This window comes from Protobothrops mucrosquamatus, unplaced genomic scaffold (assembly GCF_001527695.2).
Source record: "Protobothrops mucrosquamatus isolate PMUCROS unplaced genomic scaffold, P.Mucros_1.0 scaffold1816, whole genome shotgun sequence".
In the NCBI taxonomy this organism is placed as follows: domain Eukaryota; kingdom Metazoa; phylum Chordata; class Lepidosauria; order Squamata; family Viperidae; genus Protobothrops; species Protobothrops mucrosquamatus.
Genome location: NW_015387951.1, coordinates 3727 through 29682, shown reverse-complemented (window position 1 = coordinate 29682; position 25956 = coordinate 3727). Strand labels below are relative to the sequence as shown.

General features: G+C 41.0%; 1 protein-coding gene across 1 annotated transcript in view; it reads right to left on the bottom strand.

Annotated features, from left to right (window-relative positions):
* Nucleotides 1–25644, bottom strand: part of KIT (KIT proto-oncogene, receptor tyrosine kinase) — a gene marked incomplete at its 5' end in the record, with an annotated part of 55097 nt that extends 29453 nt beyond the window's left edge. The window contains 4 exons of the mRNA XM_015823255.1: nt 5416–5609; nt 10866–10980; nt 21948–22063; nt 25455–25644. Of these exons, the coding sequence (XP_015678741.1) occupies nt 5416–5609; nt 10866–10980; nt 21948–22063; nt 25455–25644 (615 nt within the window). The remainder of the gene's footprint in view (nt 1–5415; nt 5610–10865; nt 10981–21947; nt 22064–25454) is intronic.
* Between the last annotated feature and the right edge of the window lie 312 nt (nt 25645–25956).

Genomic DNA, 25956 nt, shown 5'->3' with positions numbered 1-25956 from the left:
TGTCACAGACTATAAATATTTGGTTTTTAATTGGCTTTTATAGGGGAAATGTTGTGTTGTGTTGTTTGTGTTGTGTTATTTTAATATTCTGTGAGCCGCCCTGAGTCCCGTGGGGAGAAGGGCGGCATATAAATTATGAAAAAATAAAAAAATAAATAAAATAATTAATTCCACACTAAAATTGATATTCAAATGCTTTAAGAGACGGGTGAAAAAGATGGCCTTTAAGATTTATAAATGTTGAAGATTTGTGGTGGCGCAGTGGTTAGAATGCAGTAATTCAGGCTAATTCTGCCGACTGCCAGCAGTTCGATTCTCACCGGCTCAAGGTTGACTCAGCCTTCAATCCTTCTGAGGTCGGTAAAATGAGGACCCAGATTGTTGGGGGCAATATGCTGATTCTGTAAACCGCTTAGAGAGGGCTGTAAAGCACTGTGAAGCGGTATATAAGTCTAAGTGCTATTGCTATTGCAGCAGCAGATGTCAAACACAGGTACTGAAGGATTCCGTAGCAGGGTTTTCCAACTTCAGCATTTTTGAGATGCATTGACTTAAACTCCCCAGCCAGTATATAAATTCTGGAAGTTGAAGTCAATGCATGTTAACACTGCTGAGGTTGACAAACACTATTCTATAGTCTGGAGGTAAGACAGGAAAGGTCCTCTCCAGTATCCAGAAAGAAGAGTCTTTTGAAGGGTATCTTCAAAGAGGACTCTCCTTCTGGTTTTGACATTTTGCTAGAATAATTATTAGGTTATTATTTATTTTATTTATTTAGCGTATGGCACACGAGGCCAGGAAGCTCCAATGTTATGCACAGTAGAAATCTTGGCAGCCAAGAGTCGCTGGTCCATTTGTTGCAGCGGTGCATCACAAGAGCTAGCTTCACACCAGCTGGCTTGCAGTGTCAGCTCATCCGGGACTTTCCCCTGCCGCTCCTCCACCAATCACATCTGGAAAGATCCTTGCTCCTGGGGAGGAAAGCTATGGCAAATCTAGACAGCATACTAAAAAGCAGAGACATCACCCTGCCAAAAAAAGTACGTATAGTCAAGGCCATGGTTTTCCCAATTGCTATGTATGGCTGTGAAAGTTGGACCATAAGAAAGGCTGAGCGCCAAAGAATTGAGGCCTTTGAACTATGGTGCTGGAGAAGACTCCTGCGAGTCCCCTGAACTGCAAGGCGATCAAACCGGTCAGTCCTAGAGGAGATCAACCCTGACTGCTCTTTAGAAGGCCAGATCCTGAAGTTGAAACTCAAGTACTTTGACCACCTAATGAGAAGGAAGGACTCACTGGAGAAGAGCCTAATGCTGGGAAAGATTGAGGGCAAGAAAAGAAGGGGACGACAGAGAATGAGGTGGCTGGATGGAGTTACTGAAGCAGTAGGCGTGAGCTTAAATGGACTCCAGAAGATGGTAGAGGACAGGAAGGCCTGGAGGAACGTTGTCCATGGGGTCGCGATGGGTCGGACACGACTTCGCAACTAACAACAATATCCATCTACTCGCAAAAAATGCTTTTGAACTGCTAAGAAGGCAGGAGCTAGGGACAAGAGATGGGAGCTCACTCTGTCCCACAGAGCTGGACTCAAACCACCAGAGTGCTGGCAATTGCTTAGCACATCCAGCATCATTAAGCCTCTGTGCCACCATGTCCCCTATTACCAGGTGAAGCCATCTCTTAAATCAGCGGCTCCCAACCTTTTCTACACCCCGCACCCCTAGAAACGCTTCTGATATATTCTCGCACCCCTTACAAAAGTTCAAAATAACAAATTGTGCATATACACTATAATTCTGAAACTTCTAAACCCAAGTTTTTGCCCCCCCCCCGGAATATCGTCTCGCACCCCTGATTGGGAAGCACTGTCTTAAACCATCAGATTTCAAAGCATTTAAGGCTTTAATGGTCAATACCAGCATCTTACATGATTCCTGGGAAGCCCGTGCAGTCTTAATATATGCACTATACGATCCTTGTGTTGTACGTTAATTTGCAGTTTAATTGCCATACTTTGCATTAATTGTGCCCGATACTTTCAAGGGCAGCTCCGTCTAAATCAGATAGTATTGTAGAAGTAACGGAGGTGTGGATATTCACTGTCAAATCCAACCAGCTCAGGAAGGGTTAGAACATCACTAGCCATAATTGTCTGAAAAAGCTCCTTGTCACACAATTGCTACCTGTCAATGTTTGGATAACTGAAAATGAAGGAGCCCTTCTACATTGTGAATCTACTGTCATCAAAAGGCAACCTTATTGAAAACAAATTGAACCCCAATCCTCAAAATAGTTTCTTATTTGCCAAAAACAATTCCCTCAATAGGCCTTCTAATCTCATCTTGGGAAGAATTCACCAATGGCTTTAATTAGATGTTGACTAGCATCCGGCCCGCTCAATTCCTGGCAAATAGATGGGGAAGAAATGGAGGTAGTGACAGATTTTATTTTCCTGGGCTCCAACATCACCGCAGATGGGGACTGCAGCCAAGAAATTAAAAGACGCTTGCTCCTGGGGAGGAAAGCTATGGCAAATCTAGACAGCATACTAAAAAGCAAAGACATCACCCTGCCAACAAAAGCGCGTATAGTCAAGGCCATGGTTTTCCCAGTTGCAATGTACGGCTGTGAAAATTGGACCATAAGAAAGGCTGAGCGCCAAAGAATTGAGGCCTTTGAACTATGGTGCTGGAGAAGACTCCTGCGAGTCCCTTGGACTGCAAGGCGTTCAAACCGGTCAGTCTTAGAAGAGATCAACCCCAACTGCTCTTTAGAAGGCCAGATCCTGAAGTTGAAACTCAAGTACTTTGGCCACCTAATGAGAAGGAAGGACTCCCTGGAGAAGAGCCTAATGCTGGGAGAGATTGAGGGCAATAGAAGAAGGGGACAACAGAGAATGAGGTGGCTGGATGGAGTCACTGAAGCAGTAGGCGTGAGCTTAAAAGGACTCCAGAAGATGGTAGAGGACAGGAAGGCCTGGAGGAACATTGTCCATGGGGTTGCAATGGGTCGGACACGACTTCGCAACTAACAACAAAAAAAGCATAAGATACAAGACTGAACTTTATTGATTACTATATGATAACAGCCCAGGTACTGGACCGTAGTCTCCTCAAAATCATGTAGATATGGTCAAACAGGAACAATTGGAATCAAGATGAAATAATGTCCCCAATCCTATCAAGTGGTCGACAGACTACCATGGTTGATCGTATCAACACTAGAGATTCAAGAGAACTCTAATACGGCTCCATTATTATTAATCAATATTAGGATGCATCTGGAGCTACACAGCCATTACGTCTTCTAGAAATGGAGTACAGTATTTGAGACTGCCTATAGCTGTACAAAATTTCTCCGGGAAGGGCTTTGTTTTTCAATAATCTTGTAACTCCTCTTCTACAACATAGACACATTAGTCACTCCTCTTAATCATAGGTGCAAGCCCTAAAGGTTTATTTAATTAGCCAGAAGAAGCAAAAGTCGAATAAACATCTGCTAGTCGTCATCTCTCTACATCCCTGTCCGTAACTTTGAGATTGACTGATAAAAAAGATTCAAAAATAACAGGATGAGCAGATGTGCCAAATTTTTCATCTTCCTGCCCTTCTGACAAAATCTAAATTGAGACAGATCCAACTGACACTGTCCACAATGAATGATGGAAATCGCTCACAGGGGTTCATTGACTCTTCTGCCTCCTCTCCACACAACGTTCTACTAATTCCGCAGTGTGCAAAACCAAGGCTGTTTTGTGCAGGCACAATGGAGGCAAAGTGAACCCACTCTTCACTGCCTCCACTACTATAAAGCAGGATTTCAGATGAGTCCAAGTCCTGTGTGAACAGATCCATCCTTAGAGTTTCAACTGGCATCCAATTTGCTTTACTCTCAGCTACCAAGTAAACCAAGGCAAGAAGGCACTTAAGTGTTATGGTGACAATACCAGGTTCTGTATTCCAAAATCCACCAAGGCATTGATAGTACTGCCAAAGTGAGAAAATCCTTAAACGTAGTTAAGAGAGCACTCAGATCCTGCGTCAATCCATTTTAACCATTTACTCCATCTTTCCAGGAGATCACAAAACTGGTCAGAAGTGAGTTTTTCACGACTGGAATGGAGTTCCTCCAACTTCAGACCACAAGTTCCACTCAAACAAAATATTGTGCCCTGATGTATCTGTGAAGGCAGATACTAGTTAGGACAGGTCTTTGGTTGGCACAATGGATATGTTATCTTTAGTTACTCCTGCTTGGATAACCTCACATAAACACGTAAAACCTCTAGGGCAAAAGGCTTAAGGTAATCCAATATCATGCCTAAGATTATCTGGCTAATTAAAGAAGAGAGGGTGTCAGGTAGTGGTATGGATGCTATAGTAGCAATGTTTCTACACTGGCTCAGAATTTACTGATTGCTGAATGGAGTCTCTGATCAGAGAGATGGAATTATCTTAGGCCAGTATTTCTTAGTTTTGAAAACTTTAAAGATGTGGGGCTTCAACTCCTGTAATGCTGGCTGAGGAATTCTGGGAGTTAAAATCCACACAACTTAAAAGTTGCTGAAGTTGAGATGCATTGTCCTAGACCAGGGGTAGGCAACCTTGGCTCTTTTACGACTCGTGGGTTTCAACTCCTAGAATTCCTGAGCCAGCGCAGAAAACAGCAAAAATATTTCCAAAACGTGATTACATGACCGCAGAGGATTGGAAAAGGTTGCCAAGCACCCAAAATGCAATGACACAACCTAACTTTGATGACAGGTCATAAGTAACTTGAAGCCCAAACAGCCGTACGTTGAGAATTACCTGTGAATGCAGACATACCTACTTTTGACCAATACCTCATTATCAAAATAATAATCCTATAATAAGAAAAAAATGAAATTTTTTGGATGTTTTGATTTAAGCATTTAAATATCGCTTTTCATCTCATTCTGTAGGAAAAGGTAAAAATATTTACGTTTCTTAGAATACTTAATATAAAATGCAAAAAACAAGTATCTATATAAATAAAAATGTAAATGTTCGTTTGTTCAAAATCTTAAATCTCCGAAAGTTCTTCACCGATTGCTTTGAAATTTTGACACAATGTTGCATTCGAATACACACGTGTTTTTATATACCTATATTATATAGATGTCACACCTGTGACAGGTAAAAACATGCTTTTTTGAAAAACAGCGCCATCTGTTGGACATAAAAGCAACACACGCTTTTACCAGACTGAGCCATAGCAACACGTGGCTGGGTACAGCTAGTTATGGAATAAGTTGTGACAAAAATATATGCATTTGGTTATCAGCATCATGAAGGAAGTTGGCGATTTAAGTTCGGGGGAACTCTTCCTCGTTTCCAAAAGCTTGCAAGAATAAATACTGTATTCGGTTTCAGAAACAACTCACAAAATTACCTTTAATGGCAAAGTTAAAGAAAGCTGAACGTCTATCGATGGTATTGGAAGCCTCGCAGGTGACGGTGCTATTGCTCTTGAACATGCTGGTATCAATAGTACTTTCCACAATTATATTCCCAAAGGAAGAAAACGTTGAATCTTTATATTTGGTTTTTACATTCCCTGGAGATACGTTTGGTGAATCTGGACACCTGGAAAAAAACAAATCATCTGGATGAAAAACAAGAAAAGAAAAACTAGCGTACATCGAGAGGCAAGCAGACTTAGGGATAGCTCTGCTGTTTCTGGCTCCAGATTCTATTAGATACGTTGTTATTCCCACCAGTTATCTTAGCCAGTTGGAGTCATTTTTGCTCACATGGTGCCATGTGCTTCCATTGGCCGTTCTGTATGGCAAGTATAAAAAGACACCATTGGTTGAAAGACTCTATTGCTGTGGCTCAGGAAAGGTAGAAGACAGTTAGACACATACTCCTTTGATGCTCTTTTTCTATAGAGATATTTGAAAAAATATATCCTCCCAATAATTGATAGGTATCCTGGCCGTTCCGACACTGCTTATCTCCAGGGGCTGCTTAAGGATGAACAGGCTGTAATTATGGCGCAGGTGGCTAGATTCTGCGCAGCAGCACTGGGGATTTGTCGGAAACATAAATAAGATGTTATTTTTAGATCTTTCTAATGTTTTTTGTTTTAAAATTAATTTTATTATATGTGTTCTTATTCATCATTAGATCACGCTCAGGGCATTTTTTATATATGTACGTATGCAAGTAGCCTATAACTGGATATTTTATTGTTTCTGGCCATATGGCTGTAATAAACTGATTTGAATTTGAATAGTACTTTCTACAATTATCTTTCCAAAGGAAGAAAATGTTGAATCTCTATATTTGGTTTTTACATTCACTGGAGAAACAGTTGGTGAATTTGGACACCTGGAAAAAAACAAATCATCTGGATGAAAAACAAGAAAAGAAAAACTAGTGGATGGGTATCCCAAGGGTTATAATTTGGCATTTATACCAAGCCTTTTCTCAACCCAGTTATGCAGCCATTCTTGCTGACAAGAGAAGGAAAGTGACATGGTTAGGATATATCAATATTCTTGCTTGGAAATTCTTGGGAATTCTAATTTAATGCTTATCCTAATGCAGCCTCTGGAGATTTGGCTACTTTTAATTCAGATTCACTGAAGAAGTCTTATGTTAATCATGGCAATCTTAAATCTGATTAATTTCACAGAGTTTGCACTAAGTATAATTAAAATCGGGATCCAACTTGGTATATACCTTGAAAGTGAACAAATCTGCTAATTTTTCATTTATTTCTTGTGAACCTAATTTCTTTTCATTAATTTTCAAAATATAAAGAAAAAGTCCAATACTTCTCACTAATTACTTAGGGCATGTTGGTGGGAGTGAGATTAGAGACTTTCAACCTATGTGTTCTGGACCCCAAACATCAGTATACATCAGCAAAATTTATTGTAGGGCTGAAAGGCAGAAGACCTAGCATTAGGCAACTATCTGACAAGAGATCACAATTGTATAACTTACAATTATTAAGAACAGAATTGGGTTCTTAAAAACTGTTCTTTCTGGTATAAATAGAATTTTGGTCAGAATGGAGTGGAGTGGAGTGGAGTGGAATAGAATAGAATAGAACCAGAATAGAATAGAACAAGAATAGAGAATAGAATAGAATAGAATAGAATAGAATAGAATAGAATAGAATAGAATAGAATAGAATAGAATAGAATAGAATAGAAAAGGGAATAGAATAGAATAGAATAGAATAGAACCAGAATAGAAAAGAGAATAGAAAAGGGAATAGAATAGAATAGAATAGAATAGAACAGAACAGAATAGAATAAACTTTATTGTCACTTTAAATGTACATTAATACATTAAAATGAGATTTTGTTGCATACAGCTCTCAAAGGGTAACTACCTCCAATATACACTACATAAAGATGATGACAACAACAACACCACCAACAACAATAAATATACCCACATACATACACATATATGATCCAGAGAAACAACACAATCTAGTTTGGATATATACATTTACATGATAAGATAAATGAATCTTGTGAGTTTACAAGACGAATGGCGTAAGGAACAAAGCTGTTACAGAATCTAATAGTTCTGCTATAAATACTTCGAAACCTCCTCCCAGAGGGGAGCAACAGAAACAGACCGCAAAGTGGTTGTGTGGGGTCTCTAACAATGCTCCGAGCTCCAAGCACATATAAGTGCTTCTAGGCAGTATCCTGAATAAGGGGAAGCGAGCTTCCTATAATCTTCTCAGCTGTCCCTACCACTCTCTGTATGGACCTTCTATCTGAGGCTCTGCTATCACCAAATCAAACAGTGATGCAGGCACAGAAGAGTCTTTAAGGTACTCTCATTATATACTGCCAATATCACAATCAGAGATAGTTTATGATTAACTTGAGATGTCATGATTGCCGCTATTAATAAAAAAAGGCCTTCATTAAAATAACTTCTGAAAAATGTTTTGGATAGGAAAAACACTATAAATTAGCAATAATGTTCAAAACATCACCAAAATGGCGAGTATTTGTATCCCCACTTGCAAATGAATTACCTGCAATCAAAATACGTGCAATCTTGTTAGAAACATGGACAATTACTTTGTAGTTAACTCTTTTTTTTCTTCCAACCTTACATGTCACATTTGCTATATGATCTACTGTGTGTAGAGGGAAATCTAATTTCCCTGTATTGTCTAAAATTGTGGTACATTACATGTTACGTGATTCTTACAGTTTGATCTAGCGGTTAAGGCACCAGCTTAGAAACCAGGAGACTGTGAGTTCTAGTTCCCATTTAGGCCTAAAAGCCGGCTGGTGACTTTGGGCCATTCTGTCTCAGCCCAAACTACCTCATAGGGTTCTTGTTGTAGAGAAAATAGGAGTATGTTTGATACCTGGAGTTATTTATAAAAGTAATAAAGGTGGGGAACAAACAAAAAAATGAGCCTTGGTGGCGCAGTGGTTAGAATGCAGTATTGTAGGCTAACTCTGCCGACTGCCAGGAGTTCAATCCTGACTGGCTCAAGGTTAACTCAGCCTTCCATCTTTCTGAGGTCGGTAAAATGAGGACCCAGACTGTTGGGGGCAATATGATGACTCTATAAACCACTTAGAGGTCTGTAAAGCAGCATTTCCCAACCTTTCTGGAGACGGCGATGGCAGGGGAGGCGTGAGGGGATGGTTTTGTGCATGTGTGCTTGTGCCACTTTCATAAATACAGCTGTGTGGGCCCAGGCTTGCCCACCACTTCCTTAGCCTGGTTGTGAATGGATTGTGGCCTGGCACGGGCCGGGGATTGGGGACCCCTGCTTTAAAGCTTTACGAAGCGGTACGTAAGTCTAAGTGCTATTGCTATAAACAAAGCTGAGAGATAATAGCCATAGAGAGAAGCTATTTCGTAATCGTCATTTTACAGAGTTAAATAATTAGGGCCAAGAACATCCCAGCTGTAAATGGTTAGAAAATGTGTGACATCTCCTTTGGCCCTTACTGTTTAGTGATAAATTAAAATGACACCTTCAAGAAACAAGAAGCAAGCCACAGAAACACTGCCGAATATCGGTGTTACATCAAGAGCGTATCTCAGCCGTCAGAATTCTAATATGCCCCTGACTGAAACTATGTGATCTCCTATTTGCTTTAAGGCAAAAGAAATTAGAACTGTGCAGATAAATCTGTACAGGTAGTCTTTGACTTATGACCACAATTAAGCCCCAAATTTTGTTGTTAAGTGAGTTGAGCTTCATTTTACGACATTTTTTATTTTGGCCACAATTGTTAAGCACTCACTGCAGTTGTTAAACGAATCTGTCATAAGCCTGCTGGGAAGATAGCAAATCGCAACCGCGTGGCCACAATGTATGTATAGGATGCTGAAATCCTTGTGAATAAGGACTAGAGCCAAGTGCTCAAATTGCAAACACGTGACCCCATGGTACGACGGTTCCAGTTTTTAGGATAGCTCGTAAATCACATTTTTCAGAGCGCTGCCGTAACTCTGAACTATCATTGAAAAATACTCTCAAGGTCGATTGATTGACTGTGGGATTATATATGTATAGGGTAGATTAACATTTTATTTTTATTAGGATATCTATTGTGTAGTGGAAGAAGAAATAAATGAGAATGGTGATAAAATGAGGGATGTGAGAGATTCAGAATTAGAATATATCTGGAAGGGATACCTGAACTGACAACTTGTTAATTTAAAGTTACATTTGTTTGTGGTAATTGTAAACTGATAAAAGTTATAAAACAGGTTTAGTAGTAATAGAAATTTAAATTAGAAATGGAATATTTTAAACGTATTATGTTATTTGAGGGAAATAGAGAGGGGTCAGTGAATGTATTGAGTTGAGTTGTTTATATATGTTTTTACTTTTGAATGTTTGATTACCCAAACACCACGGTGTGTCCTGAGTACCTTTTCTTAAGAATTTAAAAAACCATTAAAATGTGTTTAAAAAAAAAATAGTCTCAAGGTCGAGGACGACCTGTACTGTACATACATCTAATGAAGGTGTAAACACAAACAGAACCCCTCCACCACAAGAGCCCCACTGGCGCAGTGGTTAGAATGCAGTATTGCAGGCTAATTCACTGCGCACTGTCAGCAGTTCGATCCTGACCGGCTCAAGGCTGACTCAGCCTTCCATCCTTCTCAGGTTGGAAAAATGAGGACCCAGATTGTTGGGGGCAATAGGCTGACTCTGTAAACTGCTTAGAGAGGGCTGTAAAGCACTGTGAAGCGGTATGTAAGTCTAAGTGCTGTTGCTATGGCTACTGCTGTATAAATTGTTTTTATTGATCATGGTCGTGTGTCTCCAATTCCCATGAATGCAAGGCACATTAAAAAGGTCCTTCTTGTGTACTGTTTGCACCTATAAGATTGTGCTGGACCGGATTGTAGCCAGCTAGAACTGTGTTAGAGTATAAATATTTGTTTAAAACCATTTTCGTTGAGTTTATGCTGTCTGGACCAGACCTACAAGGCATCTTAGTTCAGGTTCCAGAATAAAGATTCTTCTGTCCAAGTCGGTATAGTTATCAAGCAAGATTAGTGAACAGAAGTTTAGTCTCTTTTCCTATCTTTCATCCCATATGGGAGAAAATTATGTCTATGAGAACAGAATTTGCTGTGGGGTAGGATGGGTTAAGACCCTTCCTCTCCGTCCCATACCTCACTTCCAATAGAAACCCCAAGAAATTTACTTTCTCATGAGGTTTCAAGTCATGAAAAAACCCCCACACATTTGAATGTTAAAGAGTTGATTGTATTGATTCCTTATTCTTTACATTTTGAATGTTAAGAGTTGATTGTATTGATTCCTTATTCTTTACATTTAATCCAAAATCAAAATAAATGTGTAGGATCTCTTACCTTTGCTCAGTGGCTGGGCAAACATACCAGTTTATAGTAGGAGCAGGATATCCGGTAGCCACACAGAGTAGCATGCCATTGCTAAGTCTTTCCGAAGTGACAATCTCCGGTTTGGCTAGAGGATGAATGAATGAATAATAAAAAAAGAAAGAAAATAAAGAGGACAGTTTATGAGAGCTCATTTCGACTTTATTCAGATTTCAGCACAATTCTATTAAAAATACTATACCGTATCTGTACCTGCAAAAGCTCTCCATTTATAAATCTGTTTTTAAATCTTTACTCCCCCCCAATCCTTTCATCCCATTTCATGTCTCTATTCAGTATTTCAAGAAGCAAAATAAACAGGAGAAGGGATAATGGGCAGGCTTGTCTTGTGCCTTTTTTATTTTTCACACGATTTTGTTTAGATCTCCACTAACAATTATTTATTATATTATATTGCTGTGAAATATAAATCGATTTTACCCATTTTAAAATTCTCTCCAAAATTCATGTCTTCCAAAACTGTAAGCAAGAAAGTCCAGTTCAAATTGTCAAAAACATCTAAAAAAAAATCAATGCAGCTTGTTCTTCATTATGTCGTTCCAAATATTCCAAAATATCAACACAGTTCTAACATTATTCTTTAACTATCTTTTAGATAAAAAGCCAAATTGATCCTCATGAATAACCTCTTGAAAGATTCCAAGAAGAAGTGTTCCTACTGGATTTTAGAGTTAAACTCACGAGATCCTGGCTTTTGATCTGACTTTGTTATCAACAGAAAGATCAAATAATATGATTCTATACAGATTACACATAAATTGTTTAAACGTTGAATTGTGATTTGTCTAAATATATTATTTTGATATGATAGAAAACAACAAAATAACAATTATTCAGTATGTAATATATATTCATATATATATATATATTCCAGGGGTCTTCAAACTTGGCCCTTTTATGACTTGTGGACTTCAACTCCTAGAATTCCCCAGCCAGGCAGTGCCTGGGAGTTGAAGTCTGGAATTCTGGGAGTTGAAGTCCACAAGTCATAAAAGGGCCAAGTTTGAAGACCCCTGATATGTTCAATCGTATTGCAATTATAAGGTATGATAAGATTTTTTTCTTGCATTCCTATTTCTTCTTCTTCTATTTGTATGGTTTAGCTAACCATGTAGCTTTTCTTTTAAAATTTAAATCTATAACCTTTGTTCTTGTTATTACATGTACTTAAAAAAATATAATAAAATTATAATTAAAGAATTAAGGAATTGGTGTTAGCCTAAGCATTTATAATCATGCAAGCTGTGACCTAATCTTCTGTTTATCAACTTCACATTTTTCCTAGGGACTCAATGTGTTTGATACCTTTCCCCTCAAAAGCTTTCTTAATAGCACTTGAAAGACACAGTAACTTAATTCTATGCAAAGTCACCTTGCATATTGAAATTTTGCACGCTGCTCTCTATTGTGCTGCAGCAAAGAGAAATAGCAGGCTTTTGTAGAACTGCTGAATCTCACTTCCCTGCTCAGCATCAGAAGCTGTTACCTCAGCTGAGGACCAGATACAACTTTTCTGGGTGCTTAGCACTCAGAGAAATGTGGCTTGCAAAAGGGAATTACAGGATGGACAGCAGAATTAAGTGTTCCCCATTGCCTTTTTCTTGCAAAACATCCCTTGTTAATAATACTACTTTCCAATGCAGAAGCCGCTGGGCTTCAGAACACAAGGTGTTTATGAAACATATAGTCCAGGGCTAAAACAGGCTAATTTTATATCCCCCATTTTAGAGTGTGTGGCTGAAAAGCAACAATTTTCCTAAGGTAGGTTAGCAATATTTTCAAGACCCCTTTTCCAAAACCCTCTCCAACTTCATGGATTTTTTTTTACTAAACCCAAGATTTGCAATTACTGCAGTAAATCTTACGTGAAAATTGAGACTCTAGAAAGAGTACAAAGAAGAGCAATAAAGATGATTAGGGGACTGGAGGCTAAAGCATATAAGGAACGGCTGCTGGAATTGGGTATGTCTAGTTTAACGAAGAGAAGGACGAGGGGGGACATGATAGCAGTCTTCCAATATCTCAGGGGTTGCCACAAAGAAGAGGGAGTCAAGCTATTCTCCAAAGCGCCTGAAGGCAGGACAAGAAGCAACGGATGGAAACTAATCAAGGAGAGAAGCAACCTAGAAGTAAGGAGAAACTTCCTGACAGTTAGAACAATTAACCAGTGGAACAACCTGCCTCCAGAAGTGGTGAATGCTCCAACACTGGAAGATTTTAAGAAGAGACTGGACAGTCATTTGTCCGAAATGGTATAGGGTTTCCTGCCTGAGCAGGGGGTTGGACTCGATGACCTCCAAGGTCCCTTCCAACTTTACTACTACTACTACTACTACTACTACTACTACTACTACTACTACTACTACTACTATTATTATTAAATGCTAAAGTTTCAAGACTCCTAAAAACCTGAAAGATTTAGTGACCTCACACAATTTTTCAGGCCTTAGAATAATAAGTTTACTTTCTATATATGAACTTAATTTAATGCAGTTGTTGCTGGGACAGGGACAAATATTCTGACATGCTCAGCTACCAACTTGTTGACTTCTTTCTTAAGTTTCAGGTGACATTTCGGTCTCCCCCAACTATGGCATTGTGCTGGCTTGTTTGTTCTCTCACTAAAGGGATCTGGGATCAGGTTGATACCTAAGCCGGCTACCTCTGCTTACGCTTTAGCTTAAGTGGAGTTAAGGTTATTTAAAAGATTCCAGGATCATCATTCATTGTGCTGGTTTATTTAAAAGATGTTTTCCATTAAACGATAGCAAGACTGATGACTTAGTATGCGGGTACATAGCTAAGACGTATAACCGGATTTATTAAAGTTTGTCATATTTCCGCCCCAAGACGTTATACTTTCTTGCATTACATTTAAGAAATCCCAACACTGTTGCATTTAAAAGATTATTATCTGAGCCCGTGGGAAGACAGGGGCAATAAATAGGATTTGCAGACGTTTAGATTACCTGTCTTTGAAATAATGTTCAAAAGAAACAGGTACAGCAAGGAAGGCTTTTGACAAACTTTTCCATAACATCCTGTAAGGATTTATTTAATGGAGCAATTGGACAGCTGTAACAGGAATCAGGGCCAATATAATTTGTAAGTATCCAGGGCTATGTCTTGATATTCATTGCCAAATCTCCTCAGATGCAAAAAAAACCCACGAGCTTTTAACTGTAATTCCTGTACAGAAGTACAGATGAATGTTCCGTTATTTGCCTGAAAAGGCTTCAGCTTATTGGGGCTATCTCAGGGCAACAAGCCAAAAATGCTGGCCTCTCAGGAATCAAGATGTAATATGGCCACAGTCTCTAGTGCAGCAGTTCTCAACCTATGGGTCGCGACCCCATTTGGGGTCGATCGACCATTTCATGGGGGTCGCCAAGCAAGGCTGTCTGCCATTTTTTTTGTCCGCCATTTTTCCCCCCTTTTCCAGCAGGTGCCTTACCTCCCTTGGGCTGGGCCAGCTGGTGGTCGGCCTGCTCCATCTCTGCCACTTGCCAGCTACGCCTCGGCCGGCGCAGGGGGCGGAACCACGCATGCGCGGCGCTCCCGGGCAGGGAAAGTCCTCGACTTACAACCGATTGGGTAGTTCTCGACTTACGACCGGTTTAGTCCTCGACTTACGACCGGTTGGGGGTCGCGGCATTAAAAAGGTTGAGAACCACTGCTCTAGTGGAAGGCTTCCCCAAACTGTGAGGGGATCTGCCTTAAGGACTGTCCAGGGGAATTACGAAGAACCTTTTATATGTAATCCGACTTACAACAGTTCATTTAGTGATCATTCCAAGTTACAACAGCATTGAAAAAGCGACTTATGGTCATTTTTCACACTTATGATGTTGCAGTATCCCCGTGGTCACATGATTTACATTTGGATGCTTGACAGCTGAATCACGTTTAAGACGGCTGCAGTGCCCCAGGGTCATGTGAACACATTTTGCGACCTTCTGACATGCAAAGTCAATGGGGGAAGCCAGATTCACTTAACCACCGTGTTGCTAACTTAACAACTGCAGTGATTCACTTAACCTATGTGGAAAGAAAAGTCATAAAATGGGGCAAAAACACACTTAACAAATTTCTCACTTAGCAGCAGAAACGTTGGGCTCCATTGTGGTTATAAGTTGGGGACCACCGGTAAGTTGTACATGTCTTTATTAAAACATAAAGTTTTATTGCTTTCTTTTCCCAGTGTTCATTTGTGTTCATTTTGGCGTGTAGATTTTTAAGGGATGTACTTTAACATTAGACTGAAGGCTGGTGGGATGGCAAACACTTTAGGAACCCCCTATTGTTAAGTGGAAGGTTTTCTCTCGTTGAGGATAAGGAAACAGACCAAAATTTCTAAGCAGAAAACATCCAAGTATTGTACTCAAATAATTAATATTTGAGTTTCCTGAAGCAAAGCAACTAGGTCCCATGTCTCTTCTCTGTTCCTTTACCAGACATAACTGGTTAGTCTCTAGCAGGAACTGAAAAAAAAATATTCCTTTCTTTCTGTATCTATTATTTCTGCCAAAGCATCAAACTAAACAACCCACCTTTTGCAAAATTGCCAGGACTGATTTGCAACATGACTCCACTGAGTGAAAAGGTCACACAAATCCTGGACAAGGGAGTGTCAGGTAAAACTGCCCTGGGCAAGTTTGACATCTTTTTAGTTCACTCTCAAACAATCACAGTCCAAAACAAGTATAATAATAATGATAAAGTTGGAAGGGACCTTGGAGGTCATCTAGTCCAACCCCCTGCTCAGGCAGGAAACCCTATACCATTTCGGACAAATGGCTGTCCAGTTTCTTCTTAAAACCTCCAGTGTTGGAGCATTCACCGCTTCTGCAGGCAGGTTGTTCCACTGGTTAATTGTTCTAACTGTCAGGAAATTTCTCCTTAGTTCTAGGTTGCTTCTCTCCTTGGTTAGTTTCCATCCGTTGCTTCTCGTCCTGCCTTAAGGTGCTTTGGAAAATAGCTTGACTCCCTCTTCTTTGGGGCAGCCCCTGAGATACTGGAACACTGCTATCATGTCCCCCCTCGTCCTTCTCTTTGTTAAACTAGACATACCCAATTCTAGCAACCGTTCCTTATATGCTTTAGCCTCCAGTCCCCTAATCATCTTTGTTGCTCTTCTCTGTACTCTTTCTGACTCTTGCAGTTGAAATGTTGATGCTATTTTGAGAGTAAGATTATATAGACCATGCTAATCATGACATTATAAAACAGAATTCTATAATGTGTAAGATGTTAAAAAGTTGGAGTGATGGGCTGCACGCTTGTTGATAAGCCAAAATTCTTCAAAATTATTTGATGTGAGCATGACCACAATCATTGCAAAAATAACTGATTCTATTGCTGTCATGATGGGATGATCAATGTCTGTGGAGAGCCTCAACTATCCAGATCAAGGTTGTCCCAAAAGTGCTTTTCCAAAAGGCAACTGGACTTCCTTGATTTTTTTTCCTGGAAAATATTTCACTTTCATCCAAGAAGCTAAATGTTTTTAAGGAAAGAAAAAAACCAAGAAAGTCCAGTTGCCTTTTGAAAAAGCACCTTTGGGATATTCTGTTCAATCTTTTCTTGCATTTTAAGTATTTCAGGCAAGTCCTATTCTGGCCTCCAGGCCTGTTTCATAGATACACACTCTTTGTTATTACCTAAACCAAACTGACATGGAACTGACAACATGCAGAATTCTGACAGAGACATCCCATCAAAATTTACAGTATAATAATTCTGGACTATAACAATGCAAATATTGCAGACATTTCTGCCTAAATTCAGAGTAAGCTGAATCTCTCCTTAGCTCTGTCTACCTCTTAACTATTGGATCAAACCTTTTTCAGTAGTAAATATACGATTTGCTATTAAATCCTGAGCCGGTCTAGATTCCGCAATCTCATTCCTACACATCATTATTATTTCACCGCAGTTCCAAACATTGAGAAATAAGTCTAGAAAATGGCACGGCCAGCATATATGCTTTGCACTAACTCTGAAAACTCTGCCTCAGACACAGAAGAGGTTTTAAAAGCCCGTTTTTTAACTGACAGCTACTTGATCATGATCAACCATTCCTACATTGCAACATAAAGTAGTGGGCATCAGGAACAGACCAAAGAGAGCTTGTTGGATGTTTCTGTAACTGTGGGCCAAGCCATCATATGCTGGAAAGAGATTGCCTCTGTATGCAATAGCCCAGCTGCTTGAACATTTCACAATAAGGTGGATGGGAATTTTGTTTAACGCCATGTTCAATATCATTTCATTCCTCTGGATCAGTGGTTCTCAACCTTTTTAATGCCGCGACCCCAACCGGTAGTACGTCGAGGACTAAACCAGTCGTAAGTCGAGGACTAAACCAGTCATAAGTAGAAGACTACCCAACCGGTCGTAAGTCAAGGACTTTCCCTGCCCAGGAGCGCCGCACATGCGTGGTTCCGCCCCCTGCGCCGGCCGAGGCGTGGCTGGCAAGCGGCAGAGACGGAGCAGGCCGACCACCAGCTGGCCCAGCCCAAGGGAGGTAAGGCACCCGCCGGAAAAGGGGAAAAAAATGGCGGACAGCCTTGCTTGGCGACCCCCGTGAAATGGTCGATTGACCCCAAATGGGGTCCCGACCCACAGGTTGAGAACCACTGCTCTGGATCAATATTGCAAACTGAAATCGTGTTGGATCCATTAGCCTTTTCATCAAACATTAATGGGCATCTTTATCTTTGAAAATAGATAAGTGAAGAGGGGAATTCCATAATCAAAGGCTAGAAGGTTAGAAGTTCTTTTTCTCTAACCCAGACTGGAGTTATTTTGATGGTTCTTGTTGGGGTGAAGTGATTCTATTCATGGTCAAACTGGTGTAATATATACAGTAGTTGGCTCTCTATTCATAGCTTACACTGGGAACAAATTCCCTCCGGTAGGTAATGATGATAAAATACATACTGCCTCCATATTTATTTGTTCTACTAATTAGCAAGGAAACAAAGAGAGAATTCGATAGTAAACTAAATGCAAATCAACTCAATGACACTAAACGTACAACTCCTAAGACAAGAGAAATGCTAAAGCAATTTTTTTAAAGCCTGCATTTAACCATGCTTGGAATCTGTCTCAGCAGCGTTTAATAAAACTAATGAAATTAGAAACTGAAAGCATTTAATGGCAAATTATTGATAAGAGGATGGGAGTATGCAAAACAGCTTAATGAAACATTCAATAATTAATCTGCTGTAGTTGAAGCAGTGAGCAATATATAGCTATTAGCATGTCTTTTTTCCCCCTACATAATAGGGGCAATTAAAGACAATGGAGTGTATCAAGCCCATCCTTGCAAAGTAGCTCCCAGGATGAGGGTTTGGGGCTTCTGCTTATACTGTCTGGATCAGGTTGTATCACATTCCTTTGGCTACAATACAGATGAAGATGTCAACAGAGAAACAATGAATTCTAGGAAATAGCAGGTTAGAAGCATTTCCATTGCTCCTACAAGACACTCATTGTAAGTGTCAGTGAGTCTCTCCTAGTTAAGCCTGCCTCTCAGGGATGCTGTGTCTTAAAACAAAATAAGAGCAACAAAGATGATTAGTGGACTGGAGGCTAAAACATATAAGGAACGGTTGCTGGAATTGGGTATCTCTAGTCTAATGAAGAGAAGGACGAGGGGGGACATGATAGCAGTGTTCCAATATCTCAGGGGCTGCCACCAAGAAGAGGGAGTCAAGCTATTCTCCAAAGCGCCTGAAGGCAGGACAAGAAGCAACGGGTGGAAACTGATCAAGGAGAGAAGCAACCTAGAACTAAGGAGAAACTTCCTGACAGTTAGAACAATTAACCAATGGAACAACCTGCCTCCAGAAGCGGTGAATGCTCCAACACTTGAAGTTTTAAAGAAGAGACTGGACAGCCATTTGTCCGAAATGGTATAGGGTTTCCTCCCTGAGCAGGGGGTTGGACTTGATGACCTCCAAGGTCCCTTCCAACTTCATCATCATCATCATCATCATCATCATCATCATCATCATTAACCTAGTTTTGGAAGGAAATGCAGTGGCGCAGCAGCTTAAGGATGCTGCTGAGTAGAAATGGCCTAAACCACTCAAACTCTGGTGGTTCGAGTACATAACACCGCAGGATGGGATGAGCTCCCGTCACTCGTCTCTAGTTCTTACCCTGCACGCCCAGCAGTTCAAAAGCATTATTACGAGTAGATAAATGGGTACCACTCTGGGAGAAAGGCTAGCTATGAAAACAGGAGGTGCAAAACCGAATGAACTAGCAATTAGGCTGTCAGGACTACTCTGTAAAGCAGAGGTCCTCAACCTTTTGGGCATCAGGGACCGGTTATGTGGAGAAAGGTTTTTCCGTGGACCGAAGGGGGTGTAGTTTTGTGTGCTGCCTGCATCCTGTGGATGGGGTTTTCCTTCTTTGTGCGGCCCGTTTGCTGGCATGCCGCGGCCCGGTACTGGTCCACGGACCGGGGGTTGGGGACCCCTGCTGTAAAGTGTACAAATGTGTACCATATGAAATAAACAGATAAACCTAACTCTTGCAAGAAACTGGAAATATAAAGGCAGTAATGAATGATAAAATATTTGAAGCTGGACATATTTTAAATTTTAAAGAAATATACGGGTATGCAATTCTTCCATATTTAAATATACCAAGCAATTTTTCCTTAATTGAAAAAAAAACCCCTTGTAATTGACAATCAAAGAAAGTATTCTGAAAACACCATAATTACACAGTAATTCCAACTTATCACATATTTTATGTCAGACACACTGGCACTGAGTATGCAGTATCTTTTCAGAAACTAAATAATATGATTGACATGTTAGTTAAAGTTTACAGCTTAAGGCCAACCTAACACAGTCAGCTGAAAAATAACAGTAGGGGAGAGAGGTTGAAGAAATATTAAAATTAAAATACATTTTAAAATTATGCAGAGGATAAAGCACAGAAAACAAAACCAAGATACTGTTATGTTAAAACCATCAGACTGTATTCTGGTTAATTCTGAATAGTAGTTCTGTAAATGTAGGATTTTTTTTCTTACTGGAATTCTAAACAAGTAATATAGCTACTCAATAGTAACTTAATGGCTTAACCTCTTACAATCTTGTCTTACAAAGTGGGGACATGCAGTATACTTTACATACAGTATAACACATCTTGCATAGAAAAATGTTTTTGTACGTCAAATTTGAACATTTAGTTCAAATTTAGTTCAAACTTTTAATTCAGCCTGGCAAATGCAGATTTAAAACTGACTTTGGTATTTGCAAACATGTGCTTTGTTACTTACTCCTGATTTTTTTTGGGGGGGGGGGGTACTTTTGAAATAATAATTTAAACTGCAAGTCACCGTGTTGAAACAAGAGATTGCCACAGCTTAAAGCAGGACTAACGATGGCAAAAGAGGAGAGAGATTTTGGCAAACTTCATTTTGAAATAATACAATTAACATGTAATGTTATCTACTAGCACAGTGGTGGCGAACCTATGGCACGGGTGCCAGAGGCGGCACTCAGAGCCCTCTCTGTGGGCACGCGCTCCATCGCCCCAGTCCTAGGCCTTCATCTGGGTTTTATAAAACCTTTTTGCTTTAGGCCTCCACCGTCGTGTGCAAAAAAAAAAAAAAGTTCAATCAATCAGTCAATTTCAACTTCTCGCAGGGAAAAAAAAGATCTTGCAAAGTTGGAAGTGATTGATTGAACTTTTTAGTCCCACCCAGTCTGCCGTTACCACGGCAGCCACACCCAGCCAATGGGCCACACCCACCCGGCACCCGACGATGCATAAGTGGGTTTTGGGTTGCAGTTTGGGCACTCGGTCTCTAAAAGGTTCGCCATCACTGTACTAGCATATAACATTAAGATATGGTTCATGCTAAGAAAGTAAAACATGATCTGAAAACCAATTGTTTGATGAAATTCAATACACAGCACTAAAAGTGGGCAGCTATTTTAGTGCTTCATTAGGAACAGGGACACAAAGTTGTACCACCAAGAATCACCGATTTGCTGTAATGTTTCAGTGGCATAATATTGGGATATTTCAGGGGCTGTAAGAAAGGAACTGAGAGTCATATCCATTTGAATGATATTGAAGGCATCTGCATTCAAAGGAGCAATGGATAAAATGCAAGCTAATTCTGCCGACTGCCAGCAGTTCAATTCTCACCGGCTTGAAGGCTGACTCAGACTTTCATCCTTCCGAGGTCAGTAAACTGAGGACCCAGATCGTTGGGGGCAATGTGCTGACTCTGTAAACTGCTTAGAGAGGGCTGTAAAGTACTGCGAAGCGGTATATAAAGTCTAAGTGCTATTGCTATCACTATTCAGACACAAGGGGCTATCTCAGTGATGGCGAACCTTTTAGAGACCGAGTGCCCAAACTGTAACCCAAAACCCACTTATTTATCGCCGGGTGCCGGGTGGGCGTGGCCCACTGGGTGTGTGTGGGTGTGGTAGTCATGGCAGATTGGGTAGGTGTGGCCAAGGTGGGCGTGATCACCTCAATGTTGCTCGTGGGGAGGGACGCCTGTGGGGGCCGGGCAGAGTTGGGGGAGATCCAGGGGGTCTCTGGCAGGTGGGGCAGTGGGCAGGAGGCTCGTCCTGCGGGGTGAGGCGAGGCAGGGCGGGGGTGCTATTGTCACAGGGCAAGGTGAGGCAGGGACCGGGGTGGCTGCAGCCTGACACCATCGGCCCTGCACACAGAGACCAGCGAGCGCATGGGTGCTGGGATGCATCCAGCCATGTGGGACCTCGGCGAGTTAGCGGGCGGCTGGTTGAAGAGGGATGGTTGCCATCTCCGGGGCATGGCGAGAGTGCCCACAGAGAGGGCTCTGAGTGCCGCCTCTGGCATGCGTGCCATAGGTTCGCCACCCCTGGGCTATCTCCTAATTTGCAAATCTTACTTTATAGAACGCCCTTCATTTCAGCCATCAAATCAATAGAATCTCCATGTGCAATTTGCTTTAGTTAAAGGCAAAACCTGGTGGCAAAGAAATGTCATAGACTGCTGTTTACTTACTGTTTACATAGACATTAAATGTTATAGAGGAATTGGCGTCTGAGTTGGAGACAAAAAATGTATAAAGACCTCCTTCTATTTCCTTTAGCCGTGTAAGGTGAAGCTCACTGGAATAGCTACAGGAGGAATAAAACAGCAACTTTCATTATTCACTTCATGGCAGGCAGTCTAGGTGCATTTTATAATATACTGCTAAAATTAAACAGACAGCTTATGCATGGGTTTATACAATCCGGTGCAGTGAGAACTGTGATTTTTTTTTTCTATTTAGTCCCTTTGAATCATTTCAGTTTGCTGCATGGGAAGCTGTCTGAAAGCTCCTAAATTAATATATTTATACATTTTAAAAAGTCAATGTGCTTTTACAATTTGCATAGTTCACGTACACATTTTAGAGAAAATTAAGATTTAAGAAACTATATGAGTTCAAGTTGTATTCAGAGTACTCAGCGTGAATTGGTTCCGGGAGGTGCAATGAGTACCAAAAACAATGAGTACCAGACAAATTTTTCACATAAGGAATAATGTAGTGCAGGGGTCTTCAAACTTGTCAACTTTAAGACTTGTAGACTTCAACTCCCAGAATTCCTCAGCCAGCCAGGAATGGCTGAGGAATTAATAATAATAACAATAAAGTTGGAAGGGACCTTGGAGGTCATCAAGTCCAACCCCCTGCTCAGGCAGGTAACCCTATACCATTTTGGACAAATGGCTGTCCAGTTTCTTCTTAAAAACCTCCAGCGTTGGAGCATTCACCGCTTCTGGAGGCAGGTTGTTCCACTGGTTAATTGTTCTAACTGTCTAACTGTTAATTGTTCTAACTTCAATTCTGGGAGTTGAAGTCCACAAGTCTTAAAGTTGCCACGTTTGAAGAGCCCTGATGTAGTGAGTCACAAGGCAGCCAACAACGACAAGATCTAGCTTGTGCATCGAGTACCAAACAAACGATGAGTACTGGGGCAAACTTTTGAGTTGAAGTCCACAAGTCTTAAAGTTGCCAAGTTTGAAGGCCCCTGCACTACATTATTCCTTATGTGAAAAATTTGTTTGGTACTCATTGTTTTTGGTACTCGTTGCACCTCCCGGAACCAATTCACGCTGAGTACTCTGAATACAACCAAATTGTACCACTGTATTTCTCAATTTGTTTTACAAACTCCTAGAGGTAAAGCCAGACAGGTTGCCACCAATGAAAATGAGCTTGCCCCACCGTTTCAAAATAAATGCTGCAGAATTGACCTCGGATTGTTTCCTCTGGAACAAAGGTTGAGGAGATGTGCAACATTTTTCTGAACACACAACACCGTAGGATCGTATCTGTGTATGTCACTGAATCTCTGGTTGCTGCTCCCCCCCCCCACATGCAGAATAGGCTTTACTTGACTGGCAAAAAAGCTTCTCCGGACACTGAATATCCTTGAATGAAGGAAAATGGAAACAAATTTTGAAGCTATTTCTTCTTACTTAGCAAAACTAAGCACTATTATTTGCTATTTGGAAAAAGCACCCAACCCACAGCCAAAAGTGGCAATATCACAGTTAATTTTATCTCACATAAGCGACTGGCAACAGTGGTTGAGCACCAATTTTACCAAAATGATCCATCTGTGGCCCCCCCAAAAAACCATTTAGATCCAACACTCTTTATAAACACAGGACAAAGTGAAAATAACCTAGAGCAGTGATGGCGAACCTTTTAGAGACCCAGTGCCCAAACCGCAGCCCAAAACCCACTTACTGTATTTATCGCAATGTGCCAGGGATGCATCAGCATTGTGGTGCCCTCGGGGGGCATGGCCCACGGGGTGGGCGTGGCTGCAGTGGTCACGGCAGACTGAGTAGGCATGGCCGGGGTCAGCATGGCCACCTTGATGTTGCTCGTGGGGGGGATGCCTGTGGGAGATCCTGGGGGTCTCTGGTGGGTGGGGTAGTGGGCAGGAGGCTCATCCTGCGGGGTGAGGTGGGGGTAGGGTGGGGGTGCCATTGCTGCAGGGCAAGGCGAGGCAGGGACGGCTGCTGCCTGACACCATCGGCCCCCGCACACAGAGCCCAGCAAGCACATGGGGGCATGCTCTACCACCTCTACTCGAGCTTGCTAGCCAGCTGCTTCGCCTCCTTTGTGCTGGGTGGGGCTGCTGCTCCGGGCGCCAGCAGTGGCCTAATGGACCTACGCGAGCTGGCGGCCGCGGTGTCGGCAGGTGTGCCCACAGAGAGGGCTCTGAGTGCCGCCTCTGGCACGCGTGCCATAGGTTCGCCATCACTGACCTAGAGCTAGATACTTAGCTATTGCCCACTGTTTTGATTTCCTCCAAAGTGTCTGGGCAACTCGTCACAGCCAACCTGCCCACGGAACAACTCGTGGCGGGATAATTCAATGATGTATTAATCATTTTATTCAGTAAACTTTTTAATGGAGGCATTATTAATGCAAGGAAATGAAAAATTAGAACTAGCAAACCAAAGCTTAGAAGGAGCAGTTGCAGCTTTGGAAATGGAGAAAGCAGTACACTATCTAAGATTCCAAAATCTACCTGAAGATAAACAAGAAGATATAGCAGAAGTGATTAATTTACTGGCGGAGGCCTTAAAAACAGAACGCAGGCTACTTCTGCTGACTCCCGGCTGCCTGCAGTTCAGCAGTTCGAGTCTCACTGGCTCAAGGTTGACTCAGCCTTCCATCCTTCCAAATTGGGTAAAATGAGGACCCAGATCGTTGGGGGCAAGAGGCTGACTCTGTAAACAGGCTGTAAAGCACTGTGAAGCAGTGCTAAGTGCTATTGCTATTTCCGGATTGACTTTCTTTATTTTATTACTAGCTGTACCCAGCCACGCGTTGCTGTGGCTCAGTCTGGTAAAAGCGTGTGTTGCTTTTACGTCCAGCAGATGGCGCTGTTTTTCAAAAAAAGCATGTTTTTACCTGTCACAGGTGTGACATCTATATAATATAGGTATATAAAAACACACGCGTATTCGAATGCAACGTTGTGTCAAAATTTCAAAGCAATCGGTGAAGAACTTTCGGAGATTTAAGATTTTGAACAAACGAACATTTACATTTTTATTTATATAGATTATTGGGTCATGGTTCCGTTGAAATTAATTTAACTTTTGTATTTGTTGAATTGTCCTGCAGTAAGATGTTCTCGCAGTGAGTTGGGCATGATGAGTTGTACCACAGCAAGTTGGCTGTGGCAAATTGTCTCATTCTGCCTCCAAACTGCTGCAGGAGTTTTTTAAAAAAAACGGAGAAAATAAAATAGCAAGATAACATCCTGGCTAAGCCTCTTTTTAAACATCTGATGTCTCATAGTTTTCAGGTAAAGAGGAAGAGTGGCCAACATATCCTAGGAAAAAGAGATTCAATTAAGGAAGGGGAAGTTGGCAACCATTAGATTCCAAGAAAAGCAGGAAGATCTTTTCCAAGCCAAGTCTGTATAATGTATTCCTACAGAAAATTAACAGAACGATCTCCGTACGTTGCTACTTTGGTTCCACATCTTGCATTACCTGTTTTTGTCTATGTTTGTGACTCTCACATAATGATCAGATGAATTCTGCAGTGTTACATTCATGTATAGCCACGTTTCTTCTTCTGGTTTAGGATACGCTTCATACGTCACTACCAAGCCCAGATTTTCTCCGTCATTGACATAGAGTGTTGTATTTGTTGAAGTGGATAAACTGACATATCCTTTACCTGGTGGAAAATTTTTAAAACCTCTCTTGAGAATCTTTGTATATATTAACATTCATAAAATGCTAAAGCCAAGGTCAATGAATAAAAAAATCCAAATAAATTGCAACTTGCAGAAAAGCAAGCCTTATTAGTTAATGAGTGCTAACGACATTTTACTGAATGAAGGGAACAAAATAATGTCTCATGCTTTACACGCAGACCGTATCTTTATATACCATCTACACCTATCGGATCACCACTGATTTCCGGAGGCCATTCAAATCAATGAGTATTTATTTTTACTTTATCCCATTAATACAGCCTACTATTTGC